We start from the raw sequence: 18,312 nt of genomic DNA, 5'->3' as shown, positions 1-18,312 counted from the left end.
CCAATAGCTGCATCGTCAAGCTTTTGAGTTCTGCTAATCTGATGGGCAAGAAATGGTATCACAGTATAGTTGAATTTGAATTTCTCTGATATAAATGAAGTTGAACATGTGTTCATATGTGTGTGAGTTGTCTATTCACGTCTTTTGCCCATTTTTCTGTAGTGCTCTTGCACCTTGTCATCAAACGTGAAGAGCTCTTTGTATGTTAAGGATATTTTCTCGCTTTATCTGAGACATATATTGCAGATATTTTCTCCCAGTTTTGCCATTTGTCTTTTTATTCCCCTCGTCCCTGTTTTTTTTGGGCCACGTGTCTTAGTCTGCTCAGGCTGCTGTAACAAAATGCCACATGTTGGGTGGCTTAAACAACAGACATGTATTTCCCGCAGTTCTGGAGGCTGGAGGTCCAAGATCAAGGCGCCTGCAGATCTGGTTCCTGGTGAGGCCTCTCTTCCTGGTTTGTGGACACCACCCTCTCGCTGTGTGCTCACGTGGCCTTTCAGTGGTGTATGTGTGTGGAGGGAGAGGGGGAGCTCTCTCTTTCTCTTCTTATAAGGGCACTAATCCCACCATGGGGGCCCCACTGTCATGACCTCATCTAAACCTAAGTACCTCCCAAAGGCCCACCTCCAGATGCCATCACTTTGGAATTAGGGCTTCAGTGTATGAATTTTGGGGAACACAAACATTCAGTCCATAACATCATGTAAACTTTAAAATTTTTTGATGTAGTCAAATGTATCAGTCTTTTCTTTCATTGTATCTGGATTTTGAGTCGTAGTTAAAAAGCCTTTCCCTACTCCTATAGAAGAATTTATCCGTGTTTTCTCCTAGTGCGTGTATAGTTTCAATTTTTATGTTTAGATCTCGTTTGTGGTGTGAGGAATGGATCTAATTTTATCTCTTTCCAGTGACCATCCAGTTGTCCCGATACTACTTATTAAAAAGTCCTTCTGTGCTGCAGTGGTTTAAGATGCCTCTTAGTCATACGCTAGATCTCCGTTTCTACTTGCATCTGCTTCTAGACCTTTGTTCTGCCCGTGGCCGCTCTGTCTGTTTCTGCGCTGGGACCACAGCCTCTCGGCAGGGGCCCCGAGGCTGCCGGGTCTCTGGGTGGCGGGTGCGGCCTGCAGCCCCTCCCCAAACTTCAGCGTCAACAGGTCTAGCTCCACAAAGAGAGCTCGTTGGCATTTTTATTGGGATTGCATTCAATTTATTAATTTGTGATGTCCTAACCAGGAAAAGGGGAAGTCTTTGTGTTGGTCCACTTCTGTTTTTGTGTCTTTCAGGAGTGATTTTAAATATAGGTTTACAATGTAGATTTTAAACAGTTGAACAGTTCTTACTAAGTTTATTCACAGATATTTAATTTTTGTGCTGCTCTTGTAAGTGGGATTTTCTCTTTCATGTGTTCTGGATCTTCTTTTTTTGTGGACAGTCATTAAACAGTTTTTTTTTTTTTTTTTTTTTTTTTTACCAGCACTTTATATAGCTTTTGTCATGTACCTCACTGTTTTTTAAATTACACTTTATTTTGACGTCATTACAGATTCACATGCTGTTGTAAGAAATAAGCAGAGAGATCCCACCTCCTCTTTACCAGTTGTCCCCAATGGTAATGCTGTTTTTTGGTTTCAAGTCCAGCTGGCCGACTTTTTCTTTCAGGTCTTGCATCCTCCGCATGGCCTCAGCCTGGCTGGCGTGGAGGCTCTTCCCCTCCGTCCCTCTCCCCTGCGTTCCCTCGCCTGCCCTGTGTGTTTCTCTGTTGCCCGCTTCTCTCCCGCTGTGCTCAGGATTTCATGGTGCCCTGGGGGTTGGGGTAGGGGTGGCAGCAGACAGCTTCAGGCTTACTTCTTCCCCGGGTGGTGACTCCGAACGCAAGCGAGCTGCCTTCTCCTGAGAGCCCCCTAGGAACCCCTCATAGAAAGGCTAGGGCTGACCTCAGTGCATCCCTTCCCTGTAGTAGCCGTTATTCCAGGCCGTGGAGTTCCCTGTTGACCTGCACTGGGGTCACGGCCCTGTGGAGCAGGGGTTGCCCATAGGAAGGGATGCCAGGCTACCAAGCCTGAGCCCCAAGGTCACGGGCTCTGTAGGACCCAGTGGGAGATGCGAGGAGGGAAGCAGACCCCGGCAAGGGGCCGGTTCTCCAGAGGAAGCAGATACAAAGTCCCTGGAGTGCCCACGCTCTGGCTGCTGGGCTGCAGACTCCGAAGGGCAAGAGGCTGCACGCCTGTCCACCTCACCAGCCACGGCCCCAAACTCATGACGGATTCCCTGTTGCTTCTTTCAGCTCTTGTTGACTTGATATCTTTTTTGCAAAGAGGACCAGAGTGTTATGAGCCCTTTAGCCAGTATGAAGAATAATTCTAGGTTTACAACTTTCTTAAGACCATACCCCTGTTGTTCTTCATTGCTCATGTGTATGTTTAAAAATAATTACTGTACTCTGTAGAATGAAATGAAAATATTGCCTGCCAAATGATTACTGTGCTTTTAAATGACTCTGCATATACTGTGTCGTATACGGGCAGCTTAAACGACTTTAATTATATGTCGTTAGGTTTCCTTTTCCACCCTGAATATGTATGAAGGAAATCAGTCTGCAGCAGCTGCCGCGTTCTCTGTATGTCTGAGTTGGAAAAGCTTTTGGCGTATAATCGATCCATTTCTGGAAGGAATGGCTTAGGGCTGATGGTATGTGGTTTGTGAGCCTTCGCTTTGCCTGGTGGTCCTGGGTGTCTCATGCTCCTTGGCAGGATGGAGGGGGGAGATTCCGGCTCTGGACGCCTGTTTCTCTCCTAACCCTTCCCCTTGGGTGTGTTTCAGGCTCTTGGGCCCTGCGAGGTTCACCTCAGTGGCCAGGCACCCAGCGTCCTCTCAGGAGGATGCGAGAAACAAGTCATCTTAACCTTGTGCGTTGCCTGTGGCCCAGCTCTGAGACCTCAGAGCCGCCGGCTGCCAGTGTGGACCGGCCCGGCTCGTAGGCGGGTGCACGCTCCTTGGTCTGTGCCGCTGGGCTGGGCCGTGGCCCTCCCTCCGTGGTCAGCATTCGCGGACGGTGCAGAGGGTCACATGGGCCAGTGCATGTGATGGACACCCCAGAACAGACCTGTGCCTGGCCCAGGCCGGACTGCCTTCTGCCCCGTTCTCCATCTGTCCCGTGCTTCCTAAATCTCTCTCTGTGACTCTCGGTCACCACAGCCTCTGTGATGGGCGTGCTGTCGGGGACATTTGGACACATTCTGACACAACAGTTTGCTTTTCTCACTTGTGCTCACCAGGGGCCCCAGCGTGGCTGCCCCCATCCAGGGTCTGGCCCTCGGGCCCAGCTCTGTCTCGGGAGGTGGCCTCAGGGCCAGGGGACCTCCCCGCACCCCCTGGGTTCCCTGTCACCTCTGCAGTGTGTTTCTGGGCCTTGGGCTGCGGTGACCAGAGTTAGCATGGAGGGGGCTCAGTGGGTGACAGGGGGCCCCGGCAGGAGGAATTAGGTGTCACTGAAGATCTAAAGGAAAGTCAACCTTGTGAAATAACCTGAAGTTTTACCGCCTCGAAGGGGTTTCTGAGTTGTTCTGAGGACAGAGGCTGAGGGGATTCCTCCTGGGGCGGCCTGAACAAATTGCCACAAACTACTTGGCTTAAAACAACAGACATTTATTCTCTCTGTCAGTTCTGGATCCAGAATCTGCTGGGCCAAAATCGAGGCGTCGGGAGGGCCTTGTTCCTTCTGGAGGCTCGGGGGAGGATCCTTCCTGCCTCTTCTAGGTTTTGTTCCTGGGCTGTTAAAACAAAGTGTGGGAAGTGGATGTTTGTGTAACTGACAGCTGCCTTACACAGAAGAGTGCTGTGCAGACTGAGGGCGAGAAAACCAAAAGGTGTGTGAAACCGGAAGCTGGGCATCAGTCACAGCGCTTGAAAGGTTAAGCCAGAAGGGGCTGCACAAATAGCATGAAAATGGGGGCACGTGTTTTATTTTCATTTTGATCCTGTAATAAACTTATGAATTTTTTGGGAGACGGCTGTTTGCAAACGTAGTCTAGGTAGTATTGAATCCTTATAGTTTTTTTAGTGGCCAGTTTTGCTAATACATTTATAATTTATTTTTAAAAAGCAATAGGCTTATGTCAGCTTTTCCCTGATACACTGTAGTTGTTCAGGTCCGTTTATCCTGTCAGTGGTAACGGGACGGGAAGGGCAGACGCCGTCTTTGTGTTCGACAGACGCTGGAAGTGATGGCACAGAATCCGACTCTTCTTAACTCGGCTGATTCTTTGCTTGTACTTCCAGGATGTGGGTTTTTTTTTTTTCTCATTGAGTTGACAGGGACCCACATCCTTGCTCATGTGGTGGTATGAAGTATCCCACCCAGGGTCTGAAATTTGGCTCCAGTAAAGGATCAGAATAAGCTGAAGTGGGTGGTGTGAGGTCCAGTTACGAGGGGGCCTCAGGAAAGAGAGATTAATTCACAACCAGACACTGACTCTGGATGTTCCCCCACGTGGATATAAAGGATATAACGGGACGGGATATCATCTGGAACAGTCTGGGAAGACTGACTCGGATGAAATGCCCACTTCCTGTTCTGTGTTGGGGTGCCCTCGGGCACGCCCTCTGCTGTGGTTTGAGCCAGCTGGCCATCAAGCCGCCTGTGCTGGATTCCAGCCAGAGTCCTTCTGTGTGTGTGTGTGTGTGTGACGATCTGCCCTGGACCTGAGTGCAGTCAAGTCCTGGCTGTGACAGTGGCACACAGCTCACCCGTGTCCAGCCACATGAGCAGGGTCCGTGGGGAGCCCCGGGCACACCGCTGGAGCCTTCCCTGCCTCCGTGGCCCCAGACACAGCTCGGGTCAGAGGGTCCCCGCTGGCATGGCCTTTCCTTTGGGACCGTGCTCTGCACCATCACAGGCGGGCTTGGGCTTCCATTCCTTCCGAGAGTCCGAGGCCCCCTCCTTGCAGCTGTCAGCCTCCCTGTGACCACGGCCTGGGTTTGGGGGCGGCTGGGTTAGTGCGTGCAGCCGGTGGTCGAGAGGGACGGAGGGCCATTGGCTTCCTCGGCTGCCCGGCGGCAGTGAGGCGCCACGCGGTCCTTGGCTCTCGTCCTCGCAGGGAGGGAGATGCTGTGGCCACGTTGCATTTTACACCGGCCGCCTTTGGGTGGCTTCTCCGCAGCATTACCGCCGAGGCTGGGAATCGTGGGGCAGAGGCGGGCGTGGCCGCTGCCCCGAGTCCCGGCTGTCAGTCTGACTGCGGTTAGTGCCGCTGGGCTCTTGGGGTGGAAAGCGCTGTTCCTGGGCTCCAGTCTCACCTGGTGTCGCCAAGCGCCCCGTGTCCTCTGGCGGCGAAGTGGCCTTCCTGGGGAGTCAGTGTGCCAGGGAACCTGCAGAATCTGCCATTCAGGGCCTGGGGCAGAGCCGTTGTCTCTGAAGCTGCCGTAATGGGGTGGGTCACAAGTCTTGCTGCCCAGCCGAGCAGGAATTTCAGGACCCGACCACGGCCCACTCCGAGTTCCGCTTTATTCTTGCTGCTTTTTTTTTTTTCCTTTGGACCATTTTTAAAGTCTTTATTGAACTTTGCTACAATATTGCTTCTGTTTTATGTTTTGGTTTTTTGGCCGTGAGCCACGTGGGATCTTAGCTCCCCGACCAGGGATCGAACCTGCACCCCCTGAATTGGAAGGTGAAGTCTTAACCACATGACCGGCCTCTTGCTTTTTGAATAAGTGGATGAAAGTGGTTTCTTTAAAACACTACTGAATCAAGCCCTGAAGCCGTATTTGTGAAAATGGCTTTGTTTGAACGTGGAGGCTAATTCTGGGGTGTCCTAGGGTCCTCTTCCCTTGCATCTGGCCAATGATAGAGGCAGTGAAAGAAGGAACAGCACGTAACATTCAGCCTGACTGATTTCCTAATTACACATAAGTTACATAGAGAGAATATAACATTAGGAGCTGAAACTTTGGGGGAGAAACTGTGTGCTAATAGCCCTAAATTGAATATCCATGTGTATTCTTTTTTTTTAAATTAATTTTTATTGGAGTATAGTTGCTCTACAATGTTGTGTTAGTTTCTGCTGTACAGCAAAGTGAATCAGCTATATGTATACATATATCCCTTCTTTTTTGGATTTCCTTCCCATTTAGGTCACCACAGAGCATTGAGTAGAGTTCCCTGTGCTGTACATTAGGTTCTCATTAGTTATCTATTTTATTTTTTTTATTATTATTTTCTTCATTTTATTTACTTATTTATTTTTGGCTGCATTGGGTCTTCATTGCTGCGCGCGGGCTTTCTCTAGTTGCGGTGAGCGGGGGCTACTCTTGGTTGCGGAGCACGGGCTCTAGGCGCACGGGCTTCAGTAGTTGTGGCGCGCGGGCTCAGTAGTTGTGGCCCACGGGCTCTAGAGCGCAGGCTCAGTAGTTGTGGCACACGGGCTCAGTTGCTCCGCGGCATATGAGATCTTCCCGGACCAGGGCTCGAACCCGTGTCCCCTGCTTTGGCAGGCGGATTCTTAACCACTGCACCACCAGGGAAGTCCCTTAGTTATCTATTTTATACATAGTAGTGTATATATGTCAATCCCAATCTCCCAATATCCACGTGTTTTCTTCATCATTTTACAAAGTGTCTCATCACTAACACAAAGTGCCATTCCTGGTGTTTTATTCATGGATTTGGGTAGATGTTGGTAAGGCACAGAGTGTTTGAAAACCTGCAGGAAGATCCTACAGGAAGAGGAGGAGTCATAAAGATGGTGTTGGTCTTCAAGAGGGTCCTGGTTAGCGGGGTGGGGTCCCAGAACCAGAGGCTGGCTTCCCTGCTCTCTGTGAGCCACTGATGTGATGCCGTGTCCTCCTCCTGTGGCGGTTCTTTCTTTTGTGATGACCCCCTGCCTTGCTACACTGCTCTCTAGTGAAATGTTACCGGGAAAGCACTGTTGATTTCCCCCACCCAAGTGGGCTTGGTAATGACTCATGACCGATGTGCTTTGTTTCCATTCCAGGCAGCTTCGGTCACCTCGTTGTCGAACCTGGCGTGTATGCACATGGTGCGCTGGGCTGTCTGGAACCCCGTGCTGGAAGCCAGCTCCGGGCGGGTGATGTTACCTCTACAGGGTGGGATCCAGCCCAACCCCTCGCACTGTCTGGTCTATAAGGTACCCCCAGCCAGCATGAGCTCCGAAGAGGTAAATTGTTAGAGGCTCCGTAAGTATGATTATTTTCTACGAGCTTCTAGCAAGTTCATGCATTTTCAAAATCAGAAGCTGACAAATAGGTTTGCTGATGTTTCACGAGCACTGTTTTTTCACGTCATGGCTGTGCCCTTAAAAAATAAGTGTGGTTTCTGAGTCATAGTCGGCTGTGGACTCACTGAGGCCGGTTTTATCTGGGGTCTTATAATGTCCCCGGTCATGTATCGGTCTCTCAAGGTGACCTGCGGGGCCTGTGACTCGTATTTGTATACATAGTGCCATGAGATCCACTTCTGCGCTTTTTAAAAAGCCCTCTTTTCTTTTTAAATTTATTTCTTACTGAAGTATAGTTGAATTACAATGTTGTGTTAATTACTGCTGTGCAGCAAAGTGACCCCGTTAACATATATATATATATATATATATATATACATTTTTTCATATTCTTTCCCATGATGGTTTATCACAGGATACTGAATATAGTTCCCTGTGCTATACAGTAGGACCTTGTTGTTTATCCATTCTAAATACACCGGTTTGCATCTGCTAATCCAAAACTCTCCCCCCCCAAACCCCCTCCCCCTTGGCAACCACCAGTCTATTTTCTATGTCCCTGATTCTGTTTCTGTTTCATAGATAGGTTCATTTGCGTCATATTTTGGATTCCACATATAAGTGATATCGTACGGTATTTGTCTTTCTCTTTCTGACTTACTTCGCTTAGTATGATAATCTCTAGGTCCATCCATGTTGCTGTAAAAGGCATTATTTTGTTCTTTTCTATGGCTGAGTAGTATTCCATTGTATATATGTACCGCATCTTCTTTATCCATTCATCTGTCCATGGACAGTTTGCTTCCATGTCTTGGCTATTGTGAATAGTGCTGCTGTGAACATTGGGGTGGATGTGTCTTTTTGAATTAGAGTTTTCTCCAGATATATGCCCAGGAGTGGGATTGCTGGATCATGTGGTAATTTTATTTTTTGTTTTCTGAGGAAACTCTCTACTGTTTTCCGCAGTGGCTGCACCAACTTACATTCCCACCAACAGTGTCGGAGGGTTCCCTTAATAAAAAGGCCCCCTTGAAACGTTTGGTGCACTGGGGGCTGTGTCTCGTGTGCACAAGGCTGGGATGGGAGCCGGGCGGTGGGCACTGCCCTGGCTGGTCTTTGTGGCTTGTCACTCACACCCACTGGACCTCAGCTCTCTCCAGCTGTGTCTGGAGGGGAGGGACCACAGCAGGACTTAAAAAAAAATCCATTTTGAAATGAAGCTTTCTCTGATCCCCAGTATAGAAAGCAAATAAAAGTGGGGCAGGGCCAGTGGAAGCGTGTGTGTGTGGGTCTTATCTCCTGGCCTCCACTGGCCCATTGGCGGCCTTGTGGGGTGGGGAGCAGAGACCTGGGGGCCACAGACACCGTGTGACACCACTGCTCTGGCTGATGTCCCAAGTCCTTCCTGACACTACTAATGGGTTGTGACAGCGTTTTTGCCTGGGTGTGTTGTTTGATTCTTCTGCTGACATTCCTGAAATACACCCGTCCTGTCTCAGCAGCACAAACAGGAGGCTTTTAGGACTCAGTTGTCTAATTTTTCTTAGGTAAAGGACCAGACCTGTTATATCAGTATGTCATCCGTGTGCTGAGTCTAGTGACAAACATTGTTTTCCGTGTTATTATTTGTGGTTTGGATTATGCTTTGGGAGCCTGAATAAGGGAGCAGCTGATTGTGCAGCTTTTCTTATTATAAGCAATGTCTCTCATTATGGGTCCACATTTTGCTGCATTCCCACATGGTCTGGTTTGAGCCCTTATCATAAAATTGCCATTAGAAATCCTGAAGCCATTGCCATTTTCTCATTCTCATTCTCCCTCTCTCTCTGTGTATGTATGTATGTAAATAAATCCTTATTCTGTTTAATTTTAGCCTTCTCATGCCACTACATCTCCTTCGCTTTTTAAGTGTGTAAACTATATTGGAGCGTAAGTGTTGTGAAGGTCTGACTCTCTTAAGGACACATATATTAAATACCATCAGTTTTCATGAGGAATATCACTTCTAATCAGGGTTTCTCGACCTCAACGCTATTAGCGTTTGGGGCCAGGTAGTTCTTTGCTGTGGGTCTGTCCCGGGCGCTGGAAGGTGTCAAGCCGCGTCCCTGGCCTCTTCCCACTAGATGCCACTAGCATTCCCCCAGTGATGACAGCCTGAGTGTCTGCAGACATAGCTGAATGTGTTCTTCTGGGGGCACAGTCGCCCCCAGTTGAGGACCACTACTCTAAACAGATGTAATTCGCTAAAATAATAAACTACCACTGGTCACAAACTTGATTCACTCTCCTGCTCTCTAAAAGTGCCGCTCTGCTTCTTCCTGTATTTCTCATCTCATGTAGCAGTGCCAGCATCTACCCAGTCAGAGGGGTGGAAGGAAACCTAGGTAAGCCTGGTCTCTGCCTGTGCACCCGTCAGATCTTTATCTTATTTGTTCATTCAGTGACTTTTTATTGATCACCTGTATCTGCTCCGGGAAAAATATCTCTAATCCCATGGAACTTACAGTTGAGTAGGAGTGGCAGATGTTAAAGAAAAAAAATACATGCTATAAACATCCTATAATTTTTTACTAAGTAAATTTTGCGGTTTATGTTATTATGGTTATTTACTGTGAAGGTAAGTAGTGTAATATGATTATGTTTTCCTTCTTAAACAACTCCTGTATTCTTTCCTTGAGCAAATAATTGTCTTTAAAAAAAATATCTCCAGAGGCAGCTGCTTTCAGCTCTTAGCTGTGACATATGGTATTTACTTTGTTTTCTAAATATTATGCTTCTACTGTTATTTCTTAGTATATCAATTTTAGAAATTATATGTTGTCCTACAGTAATGATAGATGGGAACTTTAGCTCTTTTATACACTCCTGCACTTAAAAAACAACCCCACTCTGTCCCCCCACTGCTTGGCCTTGCATTCAGGTACTGCTGCCAGAGGTGTGCAGCACAGTGGGGCCTGGCCAGAGGATTGGAAGGGGAGCCGCAGGAAACTGGAAAGAACTAGGGGGGTCTGGAGAGGGAGGAGCTTGGAAAGTACCCCATAAAGTTGTTTAAGAAATGCTGAGCTAACCCCCAGCTTCACGTGCCTGAATCTGACCCTAAACAGCATATCGCAGACTTTGAGAACTGGACTGTGGATGGAGTTGCCCACTGGGTGGACCACATGCAGGAGAGGCCTGAGTATCACTGCACAGGCTTTGAAAATGGAACTGGTGTTGAAACCACCACCCACAGGAGGCTGGTTGGAAACTGGGGCTTGAACCCAACTGGGTGAATTCCTAACGAAACAAAAATATCAACGTTCTCCATAGGATTTAAACGAGACTCAGAATCTTATAATGTGATATTCAGAATGTCCATGATACAATCTAAACTTAATTGACAAAGAACCAGGAAAATCTCAACTCGTAAGGGAAAGACATTCAACAGACAGCAATACTGAGGTGACACAAATGTTGGAATTATCAGACAGAGCCTTTAAAGCAGGCATTATAAAAATGCTCCAGTAAATCGGAGCAAACACTTTTGAAACAAAGGGAAAGATAGAAAGTCTCAGCAAAGAGATGGAAGATAAAGAAGAAGCAAATGGAAATTTTAGAACTGAAAAATAAAATTGCCAAAGTAAAGTATTCGCTAGGTGGACTCAATAGCAGAATGGAGGTGACAGAAGAAAAAGTCAGTGAACTTGAAGGTAAATCAATAGAATTTATCCAGTCTGAACCACAGAGAGAAAAGTGATTGGAAGACAGTGGACGAAGCCTCAGGGACCTGTGGGGCAGGACCACAAAGGCTAACGCCTGTGTCATCAGAGTCCCAGTAGAAGAGAAAGGGTTCTGTGCAGAAAAAACATTTGAAGACACAGTGGCTGAAAACTCCTCTAATTTGGCAAAAGACTTAAACCTACAGATTGAAGAGGTTCAGTGAACCCAGAGATAAATGCAAAGAAATCCACAACCAGACACATCATAATCAAACTGCTAAAAACTAAAGACAAAGTCTTGAAAACAGCCATAGAAAAATGATGCATTACTTACACAGAGACAATAATTTGAATATCTGTGGGTTCCTTAGCAGAAATCATGAGGGCCAGAAGGAAATGGAGCAACATTTTAAAAGCAGTAACAGAAAGACCCCAGAACTCAGCATTCTATTCCAGCAAAAGTCCTGCAGGAATGAAGGTGAAATAAAGACATTCTCAGATGAACTAAAACTAAGAGAATTCATTGGCAGGAGACATGCTCTAAGAGAATTGCTAAAGGAATTTCTTCAGACAGAAGAGAAATGATACCAGATGAAAACTTGGTACATCAGGAATGAAGGAAGAACATCAAAAATGATAACTATAATATAGTATTCTCCTCCTTTTGAGTTCTTTAAAATATGTTTGATGGTTGAAGCAAAAAGTATAGCAGTGTCTGATAGGATTTTTAAGGTATGTAGGTATAATAGGTAAGACAGCTATAATACAAAGGGGGCGGGTAAAGAGACCTGTAGGGTGATAAGGTTTCTACATTCCACTTGCGGTAATAAAATATAGATTTTGAGTAGATTGTGAAAAGTTAAATATTTACATTGTAAACCCCAGAGCAGTCACTAAAAATAAGATACAAAGGGACAGTGAGAAACCCAATAGATAGATAAAATGGAATAATTCAAAATAAGGCAAGAAAGGGGAAACAGGAATGAAAAACAGAGGGAACAAATCGTAATAAAATGATAGTTCTGAATCCAGGCACACCAATAATTACATGACATATAAATAGTCTGAACACACCAACGTCAAGACGGAAGTTGTCAGGTGGCATAAAAACTCAAGGTCCAACTGTATGCTGTTTACCAGGAACTCACTTCAAATACAATGATGTAGTAGGTCAAAAGTAAGAGGATGGAAAACCGTTCTGTGCAAACACTATTCAAAAGATAACTGGAGTAGCTATATTAATACCAGACAAAGTAGACTTTGGAGCAAAAGAAATTGCTAGAAATTAAGAGGGATGTTACATATCATAAAAGAGTCAATTCACCAAGAAGACATACAATACTAAAAGTGTGTGCATCTAACATAGAGCTTCAAAATGCAAAAATCTAATAGCGCAGAAAGAAGAAATAGAAAAATTAACAGTTGTAGTTGGAGATTTCAACACTCCTCTTGGAGTAAACTATAAACCTGTAGATAGAAAATCACCAACATATAGAACTGAACAGTATCATTAAGCATCTGGATCTAAATGACCTTTATGGAATGCTCCACCCAACAACAGCAGGATACACATTCTTTTCAAGTGCACATGGAACATTCACCAAGATAGACCATATCCTGGATCATAAAACAAGCTTTAATTTTAAAAGAACTGAAATTACACAAGGTATATTCTGCGATCATAATGGAATTGAACCAGAAACCAATAACAAAGATAACATAAAAAATTAGAAACACTTGGAAATTGAGACACTTCTAAATCCATAAGTCAGAGAGGAAGCTTCAAGAAAATATAGAAGATATTTTGAACTGAACAAAAATGAAAATACAACATATCAGAATTTGTAGGGTGCAGCTAAAGTGTTCTTACATGGAAATCTATAGTGTTAAGTGCTTATATAATAACAGAGAAAAGTCTCAAATCAATAATCTAATCTTCCACTTTTAGAAACTAGAAAAAGAAGAAGAAAATAAACTGAAAGCAAGGCAGAAGAAAGTCAGTAATAAAGATAAGAGCAGAAACTAATAAAACTGAAAACAGAAAAACAGTAGAGGAAAAACTAGAGAAAGCCAGTGAAATAAAAAACTGATTCTTTGAAAAGCTCAGTAAAATTGACAAACCTTTAACAAGACTGAAAGAGTAAAGAAAAGAGAGGACAGAAATTACTAATAATAGGAATGAAAGAAGGGATACCACTACAGACCACACAGGTATGAAAAGGATATTAGGGGAATACTATGAACAACTCTATGCCCATAAACTTGAAAATTTAGATGAGATGGATCAATTTGTCTTAAACAACAAACTATCAAAACTTACCCAAGATGAACTAGATAATCTGAGTAGTCCTATAACTTTATGGAAAATGAGTTCATGGTTAAAAAACGTTTGAAAAAGAACTATCCAGGCCTATTCACTGTAAATTGTCCTAAACCTTTTTTCCTTTGAGGAAAAATTAACACCGATTTTATACATTCTCTTCCAGAAAGTAGGATAGATAGGAGCAATTCCCAGTTCATGTAACAAGGCCTGCATTACTCTGATATCAAAACCAGAAAAAGGCAGTACAAGAAAAGAAAACTATGGATACATAAGCCTCATGAACTTAGATGCAAAATACTCAACAAAATATTAGCAAATTGGATCCAACAATATGGAAAAAGAATAATACACCATGACCAAGTTGGGGGTTATCTCAGGAATGCAAGGCTATTTTCTATTTGAAAGTCAAAAATATGTAATTCATCACAGTCACAGCCTAAAGAAGGAAAAACGTAGGGTCATAACAATTGATGCAGAAGAGGCATTTGACAAAATTCAGCGTCCGTTTACGACAAAAACTGAGCAAACAGGAATAAAGAGGAACTTCCTCAGTTTGATAAGAGTGTCTACAAAAATCCTTTAGTTAGCATCACACTTAATGGTGAAAGATTGAATTCTTTTCCCCGTAGATCAGGAGCAAGTGAAGGATGCCCACACATAGTACTCAACATCTTATTCAACATTGTACTGGAAGTCTAGCCAGTGCAATAAAGCAAGAAAACAAAATTTAAAAACCATACAGATTGGAAAGGAAGGAACAAATCTTACTTGCAGACAACATGATTTTCTGTGTGGAAAATCTCAAGGGATTTACCAAAAGCTCCTAGAATAAACAAGTTTAGGGAGATTTCAGGATACAACAGGAGGTCAAGATAGAAAAATCAATCACATGTCTTTACACTAACAACAGTTGGAAAGCAAAATCTAAAAAACAGCATTATTTACAAAGGCTGAGTCAAAGAAGACCTAAATAAATGGAGAGACGTCTTTATGGATTGGAAGACTGTTTCAACATAGTAAAGATATAAATTCTGCCCAAATTGACCTATACGTCTAATGCAATTTCAATCAAAATCCTTACATGATTTTTTTGTATATATAGACAAGCTGATTCTAAAGTTTATACAGAAAAGCAAAGGAATTAGAAAGAGTCAAAACAATTTTGAAAAGAACGATAAAGCTGGAGGATTCATACTACACAATTTCAAGACTTTCATTAAAGCTACAGTAATCACGATAAAGTGCTGTTGGTAAAGGCCTTGACACATAGATGAATGGAACAGAATAGAGTCCAGAAGCAAGTCACAGTTTAGCAGTTTCCTGTAAAATTAAATATACACATACCATATGACCCAGCAATCCTACTCGTAGAGAAGTGAACCTTATGGGAATGAAAACTTACGTCACACAGAAGTATGTATACCAGTGTTCCTAGCAGCTCTATTTATAACCACTCAAGCTGGAAACAGCCCGAATGTTCCTAAATGGGTGAATGGATAAGTACACTGGGGTGCATCGTACAACAGAAAACTGCTCGGCAACAAAAAGGAACGGGCTGTGGGTACACACTATGGCCCGGGAGAGTCTCATCAGTATCGCAGGGAGTGAAAGAAGCCAGTCTCAAAGGTTGTATAGCATGTGATCCCATTCATATGACAGAAGAGAGGGGTAGATTGCGGGGTTGGGTGTTGGCAGGACGGTGTACAAGGAGGCAGTGAGGGAATGTTTTGGGTGGTGGGGCTGTTCTGTACCCTGGCTGTGGTGGTGGTTACATGTGTTAAAACTCAAAGAACTATACACCAAAAGGGAAACAGTCAGCATAACATAGGTTAATTAAAAAACGCATTCGAAACTGGAGCAGGAATGTTGTGATTTCTGCTTGGTGAGGGTGTTCTTGTGATGGTGGTCTCCTGGGGTTCTGATTCTCATTGGTCGTCTTAGGTCCGGGCGAATTGTTCCTGGTTGAGTTGTTCTAACCGAAGGGCGCTGCTGAAGGGAGCGTGGCCGTCACCGCTCTTGTTGTGGTCGATTGCAGGTGAAACAGGTGGAGTCAGGGACAGTCCAGTTCCAGTACTCACTGAGCCCTGAAGGACACCCGGACACGCCCCTGGAGCACGCCATTCGCCCCAAGGCAGAGCAGCGGCCTTCCAGGAAGCCACCCGCCTCCCCTTCAAGTAAGTGTGTGTAGAGAGCTGAGTTTTCCAGCTCATGGCACGGCTCCATCTGTGCCCGGTACAGCAACATTTATCAGATACTCACTGCAGGTTGCTTTAATTTGAATCAGTTGGTTGAGTTTTTGCTGAATACAGAGGTGTAGAACTGGGCAGTGATGAAGCGTGGCCCAGCGCTTTGTGCTTCAGCCACGAGTCAGCTCTGTTGCTTGCAGCTCCCTGACCGAGGGCCTGGGGAGGTCTGTTGGTGACCCTTAAAGGGACACATCATGTGGGTGCCGTGCAGATACAGGGCTCAGGAATCAGAGGCTGGCTGAAAGCCAAGGACTGCCAGCTTTATTTTGCACTGTTAATGTAGCCATGAGTTTGCTGTTTTTAAAAAGTGCTTTCTACTCCCTTGGAGCACAGTCTGAGAGTGGGGAGGCCGTGACCTCAGGGTGTGGCTTTAAGAAAGGGATCGAGGGCTGTCAGCAGAGTGGTGTCCTTCCTGTGGGTGGTGGCGTCCCCACGTGTGGCCACGGCCGTCAGCGTTGCGTTGGCTACACCAGCACCTTGTGCTGAGGCTGGTACCTTGTGTTCAGGGCCTCTTAGTTTATTCCCAAGGACAGGCAGCTAGTGTCCTGGGGGGGAAGCCCACCTGTGGCGGGAAGAGGAGGAGGTTAGGAGGAGAGTTGAAAGAGCATTGAGCCCTTGGCTCTCGGCTTCTAGGGATCTCACTGGCTGAAAGAATGTTCTAGATCATGGGCAGTTAGGCTCTTAGAAAGTCAGAAAGGTAGGGAATGAACAAAAGTGTAAGCTGTAGAGGGGAGCTTAGTGTCCAACCATCCTCCATCCAGATGGATTTCCTCTGATGGACACTGCTGGGCGTCCATGGAGGGCTGGGCAGTGTCTCTTGGGCAGCAGGTCCTGGGTGCTGGTGCAAAGGCACCAGTGAGTCTGTCATTTGGGAGTGGTTTTTTATGAGTTGAGATTCTAGTTTTTGGAAACTGGTCTTGTTGAATTTACTGGTTTATTTTAAAAATATTTATTTGGTTGCGCTGGGTCTTAGTTGCGGCAGGCGGGCTCCTTAGTTGCGGCTCTCGGGCTCCTTAGTTGTGGCATGAGAACTTTTAGTTGTGGCATGCATGTGGGATCTAGATCCCTGACCAGGGATCGATCCCAGGCCCCCTGCATTGGGAGCACGGAGTCTTAACCACTGGACCACCAGGGAAGTCCCGGTCTTGCTGAATTTAATCTTACAGTTGGTGGAAGCAGCACACTTGTTTCTCTGGTCTAGAACTTGATGAGCTGGCCTCCATCTTTGTGACCTTCCAGGATTTTCCGAGATATTTAAAAATATTCAGGTACCAAAACTTAATAGTTGATTGCTTTGGGACAAAGCACATTATTAAGTATTTTCCTTCTTCCCCGAAAGGCAGTACATGTGATGGTTTTAATTGTTTTGCGCTTTGTAGTTTTGAATATTGTACTTACCAGACTGTTCTCAGGATTGCTGCTTACCACCAGTGTGTACATTAATAATCTCATCTTATATAAGTGGTACTGGAATGTACAGCACCACTTATACTTGAGGAATTGCCAGAATATCTGCTAGAATCCCTTGCAGTGGTGGGTGGTAGGCATGTGTTTTCCATCAGAGTCAGTTTAGAATAAATTTCCAGTTTTATCTGATAAAGTTGAATGCATTGAAAGCATAGAATATATAGTTAAAAATATTAAACAGAGTCAAATTTATTTCTAACCCGTTCCCTTCTTTAAATCTAGTATCTTCCCTTCTTTGACATATGTTCGTAGTTACGTTCTAAAAATAAAACAAGTACCAACCTCTAAGAAATATAAGTATGAAAGAAAGATAGTATCCTAGATTATAAAAATATGTATATTTTGTGATTTTTTGATTAAGTAACTCAAAAGGACAGTAGTGAAATGTAATAAACCCAGTTTAAAGTAATAAATACAGTTTACCCTGGTCCTTAGAAATGTCAGAATAGATCATTTTCTTAGAGAAGAAACCCATACAGCTGTCGTTAAGGGAAGAATATAATTACCTTTTCTGGAAAGGAAATTTCCGGTGTTGAATTTTGATGTAGTTATGGCACTGGAAACAGCATCTAGTCTAATCTAATTGTCAACCAGGACGGGATGACCCTGTTGGCTTCTCCGGCCTGACCTACTGTCAGTGTGGCTATGGGATTTGGGTTTGCTCTCCCAGCTGCCCTGTCTGTTCTCATGAGGGCCTTGGAGGAGATTTAAAGCCTAGTCTGTCGCTGCCTCTGTTTCCCAGAATTGTCCTTTAACTGAGTTTTTGCTTGGGGTTCACGGAACTTCTTGGATCTCTGGGTTTTTTAAATCACAGTTGGAACAATTTTGATCATTCCTTCTTCTGTCCTCCTCTCTCTTCTCCCTCAGGGCCCCCAATTACGCATGTATCAGGCAGCAAGCCTCACTTCTATTTGTGGTCTTTTCTCTCTGTGTTCCGTCCTAGATCATTCCTATTGCTGCACCTTCAGGGTCACTCATCTTTTCTTCTGCAGTGTCTGATCTGCCATGAATCCCATCCAGTGTAGCTTTCATCACAGATACTGTAGTTTTCATCTCCAGAGAAGTTCTCTCAGGGTCTTTTTCTGTCCTCCATGTTCAGTGTTTCCTGTTGCTTCTTGAACATGGGAAATACCTGTACAACCACTGACAAGCTTATGCTTTAGTCTTCCTCTCCAAAGAAGGCAGAGGTAGGTAGACCTCTTAGACCTGCCCAGCAGTTAATGTTCCAGTATTTTATCCTATTTGAAATGACCCAGATAGTGACCCAGATAGTGAGTGAATTCTGATTTTAACTTGGTTTAGTTTCAAGTTACCAAAATCTGGAGATAATGTTACAAAGT

At 44.8% G+C, this 18,312-nt stretch overlaps 1 protein-coding gene across 4 annotated transcripts in view; it reads left to right on the top strand.

Moving 5' to 3' along the window:
* NPHP4 (nephrocystin 4) overlaps positions 1–18,312 on the top strand; it is a 140,157-nt gene that overhangs the window by 63,403 nt on the left and 58,442 nt on the right. For all 4 annotated transcript variants that reach the window (XM_057555489.1, XM_057555484.1, XM_057555476.1 and 1 more), the window contains 2 exons: positions 6,996–7,178; positions 15,295–15,433. In XM_057555489.1, coding sequence (XP_057411472.1) covers positions 6,996–7,178; positions 15,295–15,433 — 322 coding nt within the window. The remainder of the gene's footprint in view (positions 1–6,995; positions 7,179–15,294; positions 15,434–18,312) is intronic.

The sequence above is a fragment of the Balaenoptera acutorostrata genome, chromosome 1, assembly GCF_949987535.1.
Source record: "Balaenoptera acutorostrata chromosome 1, mBalAcu1.1, whole genome shotgun sequence".
NCBI classification, from domain to species: Eukaryota; Metazoa; Chordata; class Mammalia; order Artiodactyla; family Balaenopteridae; genus Balaenoptera; species Balaenoptera acutorostrata.
The sequence above is the reverse complement of the archived record's forward strand: the minus strand, read 5'-3'. Positions and strand labels throughout refer to the sequence as shown.